The sequence below is a fragment of the Danio rerio genome, chromosome 20 (genome assembly GCF_049306965.1).
Source record: "Danio rerio strain Tuebingen ecotype United States chromosome 20, GRCz12tu, whole genome shotgun sequence".
Lineage (NCBI taxonomy): Eukaryota > Metazoa > Chordata > Actinopteri > Cypriniformes > Danionidae > Danio > Danio rerio.
In genome coordinates, this window is record NC_133195.1 from 33965025 (window position 1) to 33978547 (window position 13523).

General features: G+C 36.1%; 1 protein-coding gene across 51 annotated transcripts in view; it reads left to right on the forward strand.

Moving 5' to 3' along the window:
- otofa (otoferlin a) overlaps nt 1-13523 on the forward strand; it is a 145325-nt gene that overhangs the window by 110643 nt on the left and 21159 nt on the right. For 6 of the 51 annotated variants that reach the window (XM_009294734.5, XM_009294732.4, XM_073932621.1 and 3 more), the window contains exons 17-35: nt 42-231; nt 434-554; nt 2371-2471; nt 2561-2651; nt 2738-2854; nt 2930-3082; nt 3620-3809; nt 3904-4028; nt 6346-6480; nt 7215-7376; nt 7605-7676; nt 7904-8023; nt 9366-9527; nt 9626-9788; nt 10513-10667; nt 11126-11155; nt 11267-11401; nt 12777-12852; nt 13271-13410. In XM_009294734.5, coding sequence (XP_009293009.1) covers nt 42-231; nt 434-554; nt 2371-2471; nt 2561-2651; nt 2738-2854; nt 2930-3082; nt 3620-3809; nt 3904-4028; nt 6346-6480; nt 7215-7376; nt 7605-7676; nt 7904-8023; nt 9366-9527; nt 9626-9788; nt 10513-10667; nt 11126-11155; nt 11267-11401; nt 12777-12852; nt 13271-13410 — 2438 coding nt within the window. The remainder of the gene's footprint in view (nt 1-41; nt 232-433; nt 555-2370; nt 2472-2560; nt 2652-2737; nt 2855-2929; nt 3083-3619; nt 3810-3903; nt 4029-6345; nt 6481-7214; nt 7377-7604; nt 7677-7903; nt 8024-9365; nt 9528-9625; nt 9789-10512; nt 10668-11125; nt 11156-11266; nt 11402-12776; nt 12853-13270; nt 13411-13523) is intronic. The other 45 variants (XM_073932625.1, XM_009294738.4, XM_073932627.1 and 42 more) reach the window with 12 other exon arrangements.

Genomic DNA, 13523 nt, shown 5'->3' on the forward strand with positions numbered 1-13523 from the left:
GAAGCGTATGCTGCACCACATCTACACCATTTTCCACTTAGGTAACTATGGTAACCAGATTGATGGTGTGAGCAAGCCTGCATTAGCGAAGAAGAAGAAGGAGGGTGGAGGAGAGAGTGAAGAAGAGGAGTCTGAGCTTATCCACAACTCCAGCGAGGAAGAGGCAGAGGATGATGGAGATCTGACCTCTGTACCGTCTACACCTCCTATGAAGCCTGTTATCACCGACAGGTCAGAGGGAAATGAGAATGTCAAAGAAACACTTCAAAGCATCTTTAAATTGTAACACATAGTTATAAAATGACTGTACAATGTTAGATGTATGAATCCAAAAATTACTGTACAGAAGAGTAACTGTTTATTTTCAATTAGTACCAGCTGCTGCCAAGTTCTGTGTCTAGGTACTAAACTATCCCTTTTGCCTTATTTGCAGAAATTACTTCCACTTGCCTTACTTTGAAAAGAAACCCTGCATTTACATCAAGAGCTGGTGGCAGGACCAGCGGAGACGTCTCTACAACTCCAACATAATGGACAAGATAGCTGATAAACTGGTCAGGCTCCTGCTAAAATTGCTATGTGACTGTTAACCGATCATTCTACTCTCTCTAAGCTGTTTTTTTCCAAGTTATTTTTGCTCAATTGGACATTAGCTACATTAACACATTAACATTGTTTAGAATTAAATTATTCTGACATAATATTTAAACAGTAGATATTTACATACTGCACAAAAAGCAATACATACTGTTTACTTTTTTTTTTTGTAATAAGAAGCTATTTATATTTGTGACACAGGATCAAGCCTATATCATTAAACAGTATGCAATAATACCATACTTATTGTAAACGAGGATATTTATCAAATTAATGTCTTATTGGCATGAGAAGGTTTTTTTCCACCTAAGTACCCATTAAAAATTTTTTTATACTATACAGTACAAGCTTCCATGTGTTTACATGGGGTTCCTCCGTGTGCTCTTGTTTCCCCCAAACTCCAAAGACATGCGCTATAAGTGAATAAAATAAACTAAATTGGTGTATTAAAGTGAGAGTGTATGGTACTGGATTGTGGATGTTTGTGGGGCATCCGATGTGTGAAACATATGCTGGAATAGTTGGCGGTTCATTCTGCTGTGGTAACCCCTGATAAATAATGGACTAAGCCAAAGGAAAATTAATGAAAAATTCAGAAGAATGGGTGGGCTTGAACTTAGGTTGATCACATTGTCATGTTTCTTACTCCCTACACAATTGTTATTGAAAAATGGGTGTAATTTGTCATTTTGGCCAGGCATTTGTCCAAACCAGGAGTTGGTGGGCGGAGTTGATAGCCCCTGCCAGCTGAGCTGGCTTTTTACATTTAGCGCAAATATATTTATGTATTTTGGGAGATGATAAGCTCATACATCTTTATGCCATGTTGCTGATATTGTGTTAAATAAGTAAATTTCAAGCATTAAAAATGCCCTTTCTGGTGCCTAATTCTAAGCATTTGTAAATTAGTGTCTAGAGCAGGGACTGGTGGCATGACATACTGCACCAGATAACGACTGAAAGAAGATTTTCAGCATGACTTATGACACTTATAAGTGATCATCACTAGCAATATTACCGTATTATTAGTAAAATTAAAAACTGCTGAGTCAATATTATGATCCCCTTAAGATTTTATAATTATTTTTCAGTGGCTACAGAACAAAACGTTGTTGCCCACTGGTTGGCCTAATTAACTTAACTTGCTTAATTAACCTAGTTAAGCCTTTATATTGCATACTTAATACTAAAATCTTGAAAAATATCTAGTAAAACGGAATGAACCACCAACTTATTCAGCATATGTTTTACACAACGAATGCCCTTCCAGCTGCAACCCATCACTGGGAAACACTCATACATTCTCATTCACACACATACACTATGGACAATTTAACTTACCCAATTTACCTGTAGGCTACCACATATCTTTGGACTTGTGGGGTAAACCAGAGCACCCAGAGGAAACCCACGCAAACATTGGGAGAGCATGCACTCTCTACACATAAATGCCAACTGACCCAGCCGAGCCTTAAAACAGCAACCATCTTACTGTGAGGCGATCATGCTACCCACTGCACCACCGTGACACCCTACAAAAGAAATTAGTTATTAGAAATGTGTTATTAACACTATTATGTTTAACAATTGGTTAAAAAAGTATCTATTTTAAACAGCACTTGGAAAATAAATGTAAAAAGTATAAATAAATATAAACACAAATTATACTGGCAATGTGAATTTTTAAGCAGAGAGGACTAACAATCTAATTACAAACATATATTTAGGGTTCATGAGAACACAGCTAATGTTCATGTCTTTCTTTGTAAACAGGAGGAAGGTCTGAATGATGTTCAAGAGATCATAAAAACAGAGAAGGCATATCCAGAACGAAGACTAAGAGGTGTATTAGAAGAACTTAGCACAAGCTGCAGGTGACAAAACACAGTGAGCTAATGTGCATACAGCGCATGCAACAATCAGTAATCTCTTGACTTCTTTTCCTTATTCTCCACAATTGAAGCCGGTTTGTTACACTTGCAAACAAGGATCAGAATCTTTCTGGAAGAACCAAGCTGGACAGAGAGAGGCTGAAGTCCTGTATGAGAGAAATGGTACTCCCACACAACCCATTTAGTTTCTGCTTACACATTGAGAACTGCTGATGGGAATGTAATTTGCGTGGTTATATTGTTCACAGGAGAGTATGGGTCAGCAGGCGAAGACCATCCGCACACAAGTGAAAAGAAACACAGTTCGAGATAAACTCAAGCTAGTGTTGAATTTCCTTCAGAGGCTTCGATTCTTAGCAGACGAGGTAAAAGAAATCACCTGATCACTTCCTAGTGAACACGATCAGAATCTCAAACTTTGTGGTTGATTTTCCTCTTAGCCCCAGCACAGCATCCCTGATGTGTTCATATGGATGATTAGCAACAACAAACGCATCGCATACGCCCGCATACCCTCCAAAGACATCCTCTACTCAATTGTCGATGAAGAGATGGGCAAAGACTGTGGAAAAGTTAAAGCTGTTTTTCTCAGGGTAACTCATGCTTTCTATCCCATCTTTATAAATAAATGTGTTGATTAAAGTACTTAAAGGAACACTTCGTTGTTTTTGGAATATTTTACAAGTCTCTTGGAGTTAAACATTTGAGTTTTACCATTTTTGAAACTATTCAGCTGATCTCTGGGTCTGGTGGGAGCACTTTTAGCTTAGCTTAGCATAGATCATTGAATCGGATTATATAATTAGCATCTTGCTTAAAAATGTAAGAGTTTCGCTAATTGTGCTATTGAAAGCAAAACTATTTTGTAGTTATGATTTGCACCAAGACTGTTAAAAGTTGCTATAGGTTGATATAGCTAGAAACTATACTCTCGTTCTTGTGTAATAAGCTAAGCTAATAGTGCTTCTGCCTAACCCAGAGATCAGCTGAATGGATTCATGGCTAAACTCAACTTTGAAACAGATAAAGTCAACTGTTTAAACCTAGGGGACATGTAAAATGAGCCAAAAAAGTGGAATGTTCCTTTAAATGACTGAATGTTGCTGAGATTCTGTTTGTTTTTATTACAGCTGCCTGGAAAGAAAGGTTTTGGGCCTGCTGGCTGGACAGTTCAGGCTAAATTAGAGATGTATTTGTGGCTGGGCCTGAATAAACAGAGGAAAGACTTCCTGATTGGCCTCCCTAGTGGCTTTGAAGAAAACAAGGCAGTAAAGGGAATTGGCATACAAGCTGTCCCTCCCATCAGCCTAGTTTATAACAGTAAGTTTATATGCCTTGTATATACTCTAATGGTTTCTTTGCTGTTAATAGAGTTTGCATGCATGAAGCTGACTCTTTGTGTCCTGATCTGTAGTGAAGCAGGTGTTTCAGCTGAGGGCCCACATGTATCAAGCTCGCAGTCTGTTTGCTGCGGACACTAGTGGCCTGTCTGATCCATTTGCAAGGGTTTTCTTCTCCACCCACAGCCAGGTCACGGAGGTGAGTGTGTGTCAGAGTCTGAGGTTTCATTATGTATTTTATAATGAAGTGTTTTAAAAAATTAAATTCTGGTATTAATTTCTCATCCCTCTTTTCATTCCAACTGATAAGCCTTTCATTTGTCTTTGGAGCACAATTTTAATTATTTTAGATTAAATCTGAGAGCTTCCTCCCTCATTCTCAATAGACAACAATGCCTTTAATATCTATGGAGGATCAGGGAGCTCTCTGAATTTTTCCAAAATATCCTAATTTGTGTTTCAAAGATGAACGAAGGTCTCAGGGTTTGGAACAACATGATTAATTGACAGAATTTTAATTTTTAGGTGAACTATCCCTTTATTAAAGTCTGTATAGGTACTTTACAGATTGTTATTGGCTGTTGCATATCCACAAATACAATAAAGGCTTTACACCATGTAGTTATATAAACTTTGTTATAGGAACAAGCCAAACTAGAATTTTCCCACAGGCCATTAACTGGTTGGTTGCATTGTAACTAATAACTGTGAAGTTCAAGTGCGTGGGCCAATATTCAATAAAAGTTATGTTTTTGTGTGTGTTTCATGAAACTGGAGATGGAACATTGAGGTATAAGTTTGAAAAGTGCAAAAATTAGGACAAAATTACCCATGCCAATGTATAGTTCTGTATACACGTAGGTGCTGAGAAAAGAATACAGAATGCAATACAGAATACAGAAACTCATAACATAACAGCAAATGATGCTAACATTAGATTTCTATATTTATATGTGTTGAAACACTTTAAAATATTTAGTCAGTGTTTTGATTAATCTCTGTTAGTTTCTGTGGCACCAAAAATGGGTACTTCCACCTGTAGTTCCAGGAACTACTAAAAATAAAAATGTTTCTCAGATGAGAAACCCCCTGTTGAGTTAGGTTTGTCTGGCTGACTGTTCATTTAAGTGCATTTTAACTTCTTAAAAACATGCTTATATACTTTTTTTATATTTAAGTCTTTGCAAACTATGTTTTATATTAGTTTATTTTCTTTATATATTAGTAATATATACATATTTTATTTATAATATAGAAAAATAGATGTCAATGATATATAATAATATATTATTGTTAAATATTACTCAGCTGATTTATAATGTTGTAAGTTATTTGGGACTGCAATTGTTGTTAATTTTATTTCATTGTTTATTTATGCATTGTACACACATATATCTAATTAATTAAAAGTGCCATGATTAAACCATATATATAAATATATAAAAAGCTATTACACTTATATTTATAGTAAATTAAGTAAACTTAGTAACTTTTTAATTGTTTAAATTGAAAAAATTACAGTTGAAATCAGATTTATTAAACCCCCTTTGATTTTTTTTTCTCTTTTAAATATTTCCCAAATTATGTTTAAGAGAGCAAGGAAATTTACAAAGTATGTCTGATTATATTTTTTTCTTCTGGAGAAAGTCTTTTTTGTTTTATTTCGGCTGGAATAAAAGCAGTTCTTAATTTTTTAAAAACCATTTTAAGATCAAAATTATTAGCCCCTTTAAGCTATATATTTTTTCTGATAATCTACAGAACAAACCACTGTTATACAATAACTTACCTAATTACCCTATCCTGACTAGTTAACCTAATTAACCTAGTCAAGCCTTTAAATGTCACTTTAAGCTGTATAGAAGTGTCTTGAAAAATATCTAGTCAAATATTATTTACTGTCATCATGGCAAAGATTAAATAAACCAGTTATTAGAAATGATTTATTAAAACATTTATGTTTAGAAATGTGTTGCAAAAGTTTTATCTCTGTTAAACTGAAATTGGGGAAAAAATAAACAGGGGGCTAATAATTCAGGAGGGCTAATAATTCTGACCTCAACAACTGTATATAGGTAGTTACTGTTGTTGGTGTCACAGTGGCACAGTGGGTAGCACGATCACCTCACTGCAAGAAGGTCGCTGGTTCGAGGCCCGGTTGGGTTAGTTGGCATTTCTGTGTGGAGTTTGCATGTTCTGCCCGTGTTGACATGTGTTTCCTCTGGGTGCTCTGGTTTCCCCCACAGTCCAAAGACATACTGTATAGGTGAATTGAATAAGCTAAATTTCCATAGTGTATGTTTGTGAATGCAGAGTATGGGTGTTTCCCTGGTTTGGGTTGCGGCTGGAAGGGCATTGAAACAAATGCTAAGCAAAGTTGGCGGTTCATTCCGCTGTGGCAACCCCTGATTAATAGAGTGACTAAGCTGAAAAGAAAATAAATAAACAAATGACTTTTGTTGTTAAAAATCATCCTATTTTATAAATCATCAACCTATTTCTGCTGTATATTTCAGGTCCTCAGTGAGACTCTCTGTCCAACATGGGATCAGCTGCTTGTGTTTGATAATGTTGAACTTTACGGTGAGGCCGGTGAACTCCGTGATGACCCTCCAATCATTGTCATTGAGTTGTATGATCAAGACACTGTGGTAAGTTAGTTTCAAAAAGTCCACAAATAAAAACAGAATATCCAGGATTGAATGCTAGTTCAGCATTTTGTTGACATAATTCTCCCCATGTATGCGTCACGATAAGAGTGTGAAAATGTGCTCTATTGTCCTGACTTGATGTTTCTTCCTGTTTAAAATTTTCTGGTCCTGCCCTTTTGTTGGACGGCATTTTGGCTAAGTAGAGTGTGAAAGCTTATTTCAACACTGCTGTCAATTTCTGTTTGCATAGAAAACTGAATTCAACAAGGCATGCAAAAACTGGCATAGCTTGGAACTAAAAACAAGATCTTTCTTCTCGCTATTTCCTTACTTGTTGATAAAAATACAATTTTCTGTTGCGATAAACCTCTTGCATTCCCTGTGTTGTGACAGTCTAGAGAGCTAGCTAGTGGATGTTTTTTTATAGCTGTAGTATTTGTAGTCTGTAGTAATGATTGCTGTGGTTTATTTAATTGAGAACTGAGGGTCACGGTCAAATATAATATTAATGATCCTCTATTTATAATATTTAGACAGTATTTGAGTGCAAATGTTTTGGTTTGAAATTTAATCAAATCATTTGGAAATGACAACCAAAGATTGATTTTCAAATCTTAAAGCCGCAGCAATACAGTAGCCATGATGTGAAAGTGATTTTTCAAGCAATGTGCCCACACTGCCCCCTGGTGTTTGATGATGATATTGCAACTGCTGTGTTTTCGTGTGGCATCCAGGGGAAAGCTGAGTTTATTGGCCGAACATTTGCAAAACCACTTACTAAGATGGTTGATGAACACTACGGCCCACCGCGGTTTCCTCCCCAGCTCGAGTATTATCAGATCTACCGAGGAAACTGTGCTGCGGGAGATCTATTGGCTGCTTTTGAGCTTCTACAGGTATACAATGATTGATCTACAAGTACAATCTCAAATCTCCACTGAACTCTCTGTCAGTGCTTGGCCTAAATTTTCTTAAAATTTGCTTGAATAGTACAGCTGTGAATCACTCTTCTCTTTTCCTTCCACTTGTCCTTGATTCTTGGTCTCTTTTTTTTTTGTCATTTCCCATCTTTTTTATGTCCTGTCACGTTTGTCTGCTGTACTCTTTCATGGCACCTTTGACAGATTCCTTATGACGATGAGGAGATCAGAAGAGCTCTTATTGCTGTCCATGACTTTGCTGTGCCTCAGATCAAGGTGCAATAAAAAAGTAGCATTTTCTTTCTTTAATTGTTATCTTTGTTTTTCATTCGTCTGTCAGTGACTCCATCCTCTTTGCTATTGCTGTGCTTTGCTATTTTTCATGTTTTACGAGATTTAATCAAAATCGAGGAGTTAATCAGCAATATTAGTCAGTCATTACTTCAATATTCTTTTTCAGTTATGTTTTAGATTTTTCATTTAAAATATTTGTTTATAAACAGATTGGTCCAGCAGGGCGGGCAGCACTTCCTCCAATCGATGGACCGACCGATTCTGACCGTGGGCCCATTCTGCCTGTTCCATTGGGAATTCGACCAGTTCTCAGCAGATATCGCATCGAGGTGAAAACATGCCCCAGCCATAATAAGATTATTAAAGTGCTCCTGTGCTTTCATTTGTGAATGTAGCTGTTTGAATGTAAAAGGTCTGCAAAGTGCAAGTTAAATTGAGTTATTGTCTCCTAAAAGAAATAACTGATTCTGACCTGAGTCGTCGGTACTTCTAGTTTTACTTAATGGACAAACCTACTTGAGTTTGTAACAGCATTGCATTTGCATAATTCCAGCCTATGGTCTTTATTGGTTGCCTGTGGGCACGATGATGCTGCAGTGTACAGTCAAGCTCAAAATAATTCATACCCTTTGCAAAATTGGATTTAAAGTTACTTTTATTCAACCAGCAAGTTTTTATTATTATTATTATTTTTTTTTTGACTGGAAATTACACAGGCCTCTCCCACAAGAAGAAGATGCAACATTGAGGAAAAAAAAAATTTTAAGTAAAAATATTTATTTAAGTAACTCATTCATTCATTTCTTTTCGGCTTAGTCCCTTCATTAATGTGGGGTCGCCACAGTGGAATGAACCGCCTGCTTATCCAGCACATGTTTTACTGCATGCCCTTCCAGCTGCAGCCAATCACTGGGAAACATTCATAGACACTCATTCACACACACACTACGGACAATTTAGCTTACCCAATTCACCTATACCACATCTTTGGACTTGTGGGGGCACCCGGAGGAAAACTATGCCAATGCGGGGAGAACATGCAAACTCTACACAGAAATGCCAACTGACCCAGCCGAGGCTCGAACCTGCGGCCTTCTTGCTGTGAGGTGATTGTGCTACCCATTGCACCACCATGATGCCCCCTCTTTAAGTAACTATAAGTCAGAATTTACCAGGGGTATGAATAATTTTGGGCTTGTCTGTATGTGTAAGAAACTTTGGATGGATGTAAACTTTTTGAAGGAGACTTTCACAATAAGACTAGGAACTTTTTTAAAAAGCATATTGGGGCACTTTATTAAAGGCCTAGTTTACCCAAAACTTTTATCAACATTTACTCACCCTTCCAAACATTTATAAGTATATAAGTATATATATTTATTTCTGTTCAACACAAAAAAAGATATTTTGAAGAATTTTGGAAACCGGTATCCATTGGTGTCCATAGTAGAAATTAAAATACTACGGAAATCAATTATGAATTTCAACATTCTGTAAAATGTCTTCTTTTGAGATCATCAAGATTTGAAACAAGTGGAGGGTGAGTAAATGGATTTGACTTTGTGTGAACAGTTGTTTTACTACATATAGCTCATTTACTTTTTGCTTCAATATGATTATTATTATTAGTATTATTATTATTATTAATGTTTTTTTTTGTTTCTCACCTAGGTCCTGTTTTGGGGTCTGAGGGACCTTAAAAGGGTCAACCTGGCTCAGGTGGACCGACCTCGTGTGGACATTGAGTGTGCAGGGAAAGGAGTTCAGTCAGCCCTAATTCAAAACTACAAGAAGAATCCAAACTTCAGCACATTAGTAAAGTGGTTTGAAGTGGTGAGGGAAATTATACAGTTGTTGAAAATGTAAAAATATCTCCAATTCTTTTTTTTTTTTTTTGGAAATTTTAAAATTCAAGCATTTTTGTCATGTAGGATCTGCCAGAAAATGAGCTGCTCCATCCACCACTTAATATTCGGGTAGTGGATTGCAGGGCATTCGGACGCTACATTTTGGTGGGGTCTCATGCTGTGACCACCCTTCGCAAGTTCATCTACAGCCCCCCAGACAAGACTGCTAACAACTGGGCTCACACAGGTACCTGTCATATGCCTACTATATATACCTACTGTATCTGTATATAACAAAATAATATTCTATTTAAAACTTTTCTTGATTTCCATGGTTTCAGTAGCATCAAATTTTCCTGTGATGATACTGAACCATGCCCCTTTTTTACACCATATATTAAATTAACATCTAATTAATATATGAAGTGATTCACTTATAATTGGATACACTACTGTGCAAAGTTTGGAGCTAGTAGGATTTTACACTGTTTCCACAAAATATATCTCTGAAAAAAAACTAACTGATGATCACAGTTACTATTGGTTGACTGGATTTGCCATTAAATGTAAAAAATGTAAATTTGTGTTTTGTTTTATAAGCTATTGATTAAAGTCTTCATATTTTAAACAGAATATATAAAAGCATTTTAGGATGATTTTCTGTTATGACAGTAGAAAATGTTTTCATTGAACTGAAATAAACATTGCTGTTATGCTGTATGTTTACATTTCCAAATACATGCAGCCTTAGGAGCATAAATGAGTTTCCAAAGCTATAAAATCTGACCAACCCCAAACATTTGAATAATAGTGTATAAGACAACTTGCTATTTCCTTTTTCCACCTTTTCTGATTTTCCAATCCTTTCCTCTCTTCTTTCTTTCTTTGATCTCTTCGTGGTTTTATCCTCTCTGTCTTGATGCTGGTCTCTGGTCATTGGTTGATGAATCTTATGACCCTGCCCACACCAGCTAGACTGGCCAATGGCTACCTGGCTCTCAGCAATGGGACGTCTCATTCCCGCCCCCAATCCCGTCCTGTTTCTTATCCCTCAGGTGACATTGTGGTCAACATGAGCCCTGAACCTAACATTAAGAAGATGGACACGGTTGTCAAGATTGAAGCTGTGAGTAGTGGAAGCATGCTGTCGTGTGTTAGAAAATGACTTTGTTTTTATTCACGTTTTGTTTGTTTTACTGCTTTAATAAATAAACCACCCAAAAATGAAAATTTACTTTCTTTCTTTTAAGAAAAAAAAAAAGATATTTTGAAGAATGTTGCTGATCAAACAGTTTCAATTAATTTCCAATGGTTGAAAAAACGGGTTGTTTAATTGTTACGTTTTCAAACTTTTTTTAACTATGATCTTTCTTTGCATTCATTATTGTATTTTTTAAATCATTTTTTTACTTAATAAATGAAAAAAAATGCTAAGTAAATTAAAAGTTTTGGGTGAACCATTCCTATAAGCTTAGTGTCCTATTTTAACAACAGCCATCATGCAATGTGTATGCTAGTGAGCTATTACTGTGGATGTTGTTTGTGCTGTATTTGATGTATGTCTTGTGTGACCTGTGCTTGTAGACCACCGATGCGGTTGTTAAAGTTGACTTGGTAAGTCTTTGCTTGGTTTAGACAGATTCAGACAGATAATGTTTACAGGAACCTGAATTACAAATTAGATTTAAAATAATATAAGCATCACAACTACCTTTGTGTTAACAGAATGAGGATGAGAAGGAGAAAGAAAAGAAGAAGAAGAAGAAGAAGAAAGGAGAAGAAGTGGAGGAAGAGGAGCCGGATGAGAGCATGCTGGACTGGTGGTCCAAATACTTTGCCTCAATAGAGACTATGATGGAGGTGGGAGAAACTGCCTTTCTGTTCAACTTCCTTCAAGATTCTTTTCATTTTTACTTTATATATATTTTTTTAAAATGCTGTGCGATATCCTGCCAGTAACAGCACTCGTCCAGTCTCTTAAGGCTTCAACCTTGTGTATCACTCCGCCCACATACAGCGACAAGCAGAGGACACAGTTTGACAAATATTCCTGCTGTTGGGCAACACAATGTACTTTGAGGCTTTTTTAGTCGAGAATGTAGTTGTTCAGATTGCAACTATGCAATTTATTTACAAGGATAGTGCCAATTTTTAAAAATATTTATAATTTCTGAGTGACAGCGTGTCAGCGGCCATTAGCCTGTCTTTGAGCAAAGACGGTTGATAATGTTCATCCACAAGATGGCGTCAGAGACCGCATAATAAGCCCTAAGAGAAACTTTCTAAGTCGATCCCTCTCTTTTGTATGTTGTAGTGCTGTATTTATACCATAGTAATATTGTGATCTCCCTATTGCAAAAGAGAAATACATCTCTGTAGACTGATGGCCTTTCATGCCGTTCAGCCTTATAATCTTAAAATGTGAGCAAAATCACCTGTTTTGTCTTCACTTTAGACATTACGCTGGAGAATCATTCAAATACTAGCTCTTAAGTGACGTTGGTGAAGTAGCTACGGTTTCTGCTGTTTTGACTTCAGCTGCAGATGTGTAGGATTGGCGAAGAAACTAGTTCCTCTGATTAAAGGGTTTTGAGACTCTCCGTGTTTGATTTTCTTTTTCTTATACACACGATTATGCCGTCAAACTGTGGTATTAACGCAATGTCACATGAGTTGAGGTGCGATGTGGCTGTATATTGTCACTGGTAGGACACTAAGGCACTCGGCCGCACGCCTCCCACCAGTGTCGATATACAGCAACATCACACTGCTACTTGTTTGATATTGCTCATATATATATATTTATACAGTATATAGCGGCTTTAAAATGAGTTTAAATAAATTCAATTATTATTTTAGTTTATTAAAGGTTAAAAAATCTACTAAACCATTACCACTTTTTTCTACACCCTATGATAATTTGCACAAATTATGAAAGTAATTTCTGTAAAACTGTAAATAATTAGTAAGTGTTTTAAAGAAGGAGTCCAGTGAAGTAATATTCTCCTCACTATTCTATTATCAGATTTTAAAAGAAAACTATGCTGTAAATCTGTGATCCTGCTCTTTTATTCCCTTCAAAATGTAATTTGAAATGTCCTGGAAAATGAAAAATTAAGAACCTAAGCTAAAAGTTTTGGTTTTAGTTCTGCAGAATATGAATCCATGTACCATCTCTTTAATAATATGGAATGTGTCATACTGTATTTTACATCACAATATACTTTCTTTGCAGAATCTAAGAGCTCAGGAGGCCGCTCAGGCAGAGGCAGAGGAAAGAGAAGATTTGGAGATTGCAGCAGAGAGTGCAGGTAAACACAGAATTTAGTGTGGACTAAAGCATAGATACATGTTTAGATGAGCATCATCCCATATCCACTGTTGTAGTCACTGTTGACATTAAACTATTAGTACGTATCTCCTTTTCACGCCATGAAAGCTAGAAACATGTTTTGATACTATTTAATATTTCCTACTTATTGGGTACATTTATGCTTTAAGAGTGTTAATATAATAAGTTACAGCTATTATTATTATTATTATTATTATTATTATTATTATTATTATTATTATTATGAGTCATCTGTTATTTTAGGTCTTTAACTCTCATGGCTTGAAACATCACTGTTCACTATAAACATCCATTCAGACTGTCATTGTGCTGTAAAGTAGATGTGCTCACATGTCTTTCATATCCATTCGTACCTACCCATTCACTCCTAACCTCAGAGATCAAAGCTGATGACTTTCCTATGAAAGGCACCAAACCTAAAGAGAAGAGCAAAGACAAGAAGAGCACCAAGGACAAAAAGAAGAACAACGATGGCACAGAAAAACGACCTCCAAAACCAAAAGTTGATGAACTCATGGTCAGTGCTTCTTCTTGAACATATTAGTCTTCTATTCTTGCCTTGTAAAAACAAATTCATTTGAAATGTACTCACACTACTGTTTGTCATAAGAAAGATTTATGTGTTTATGC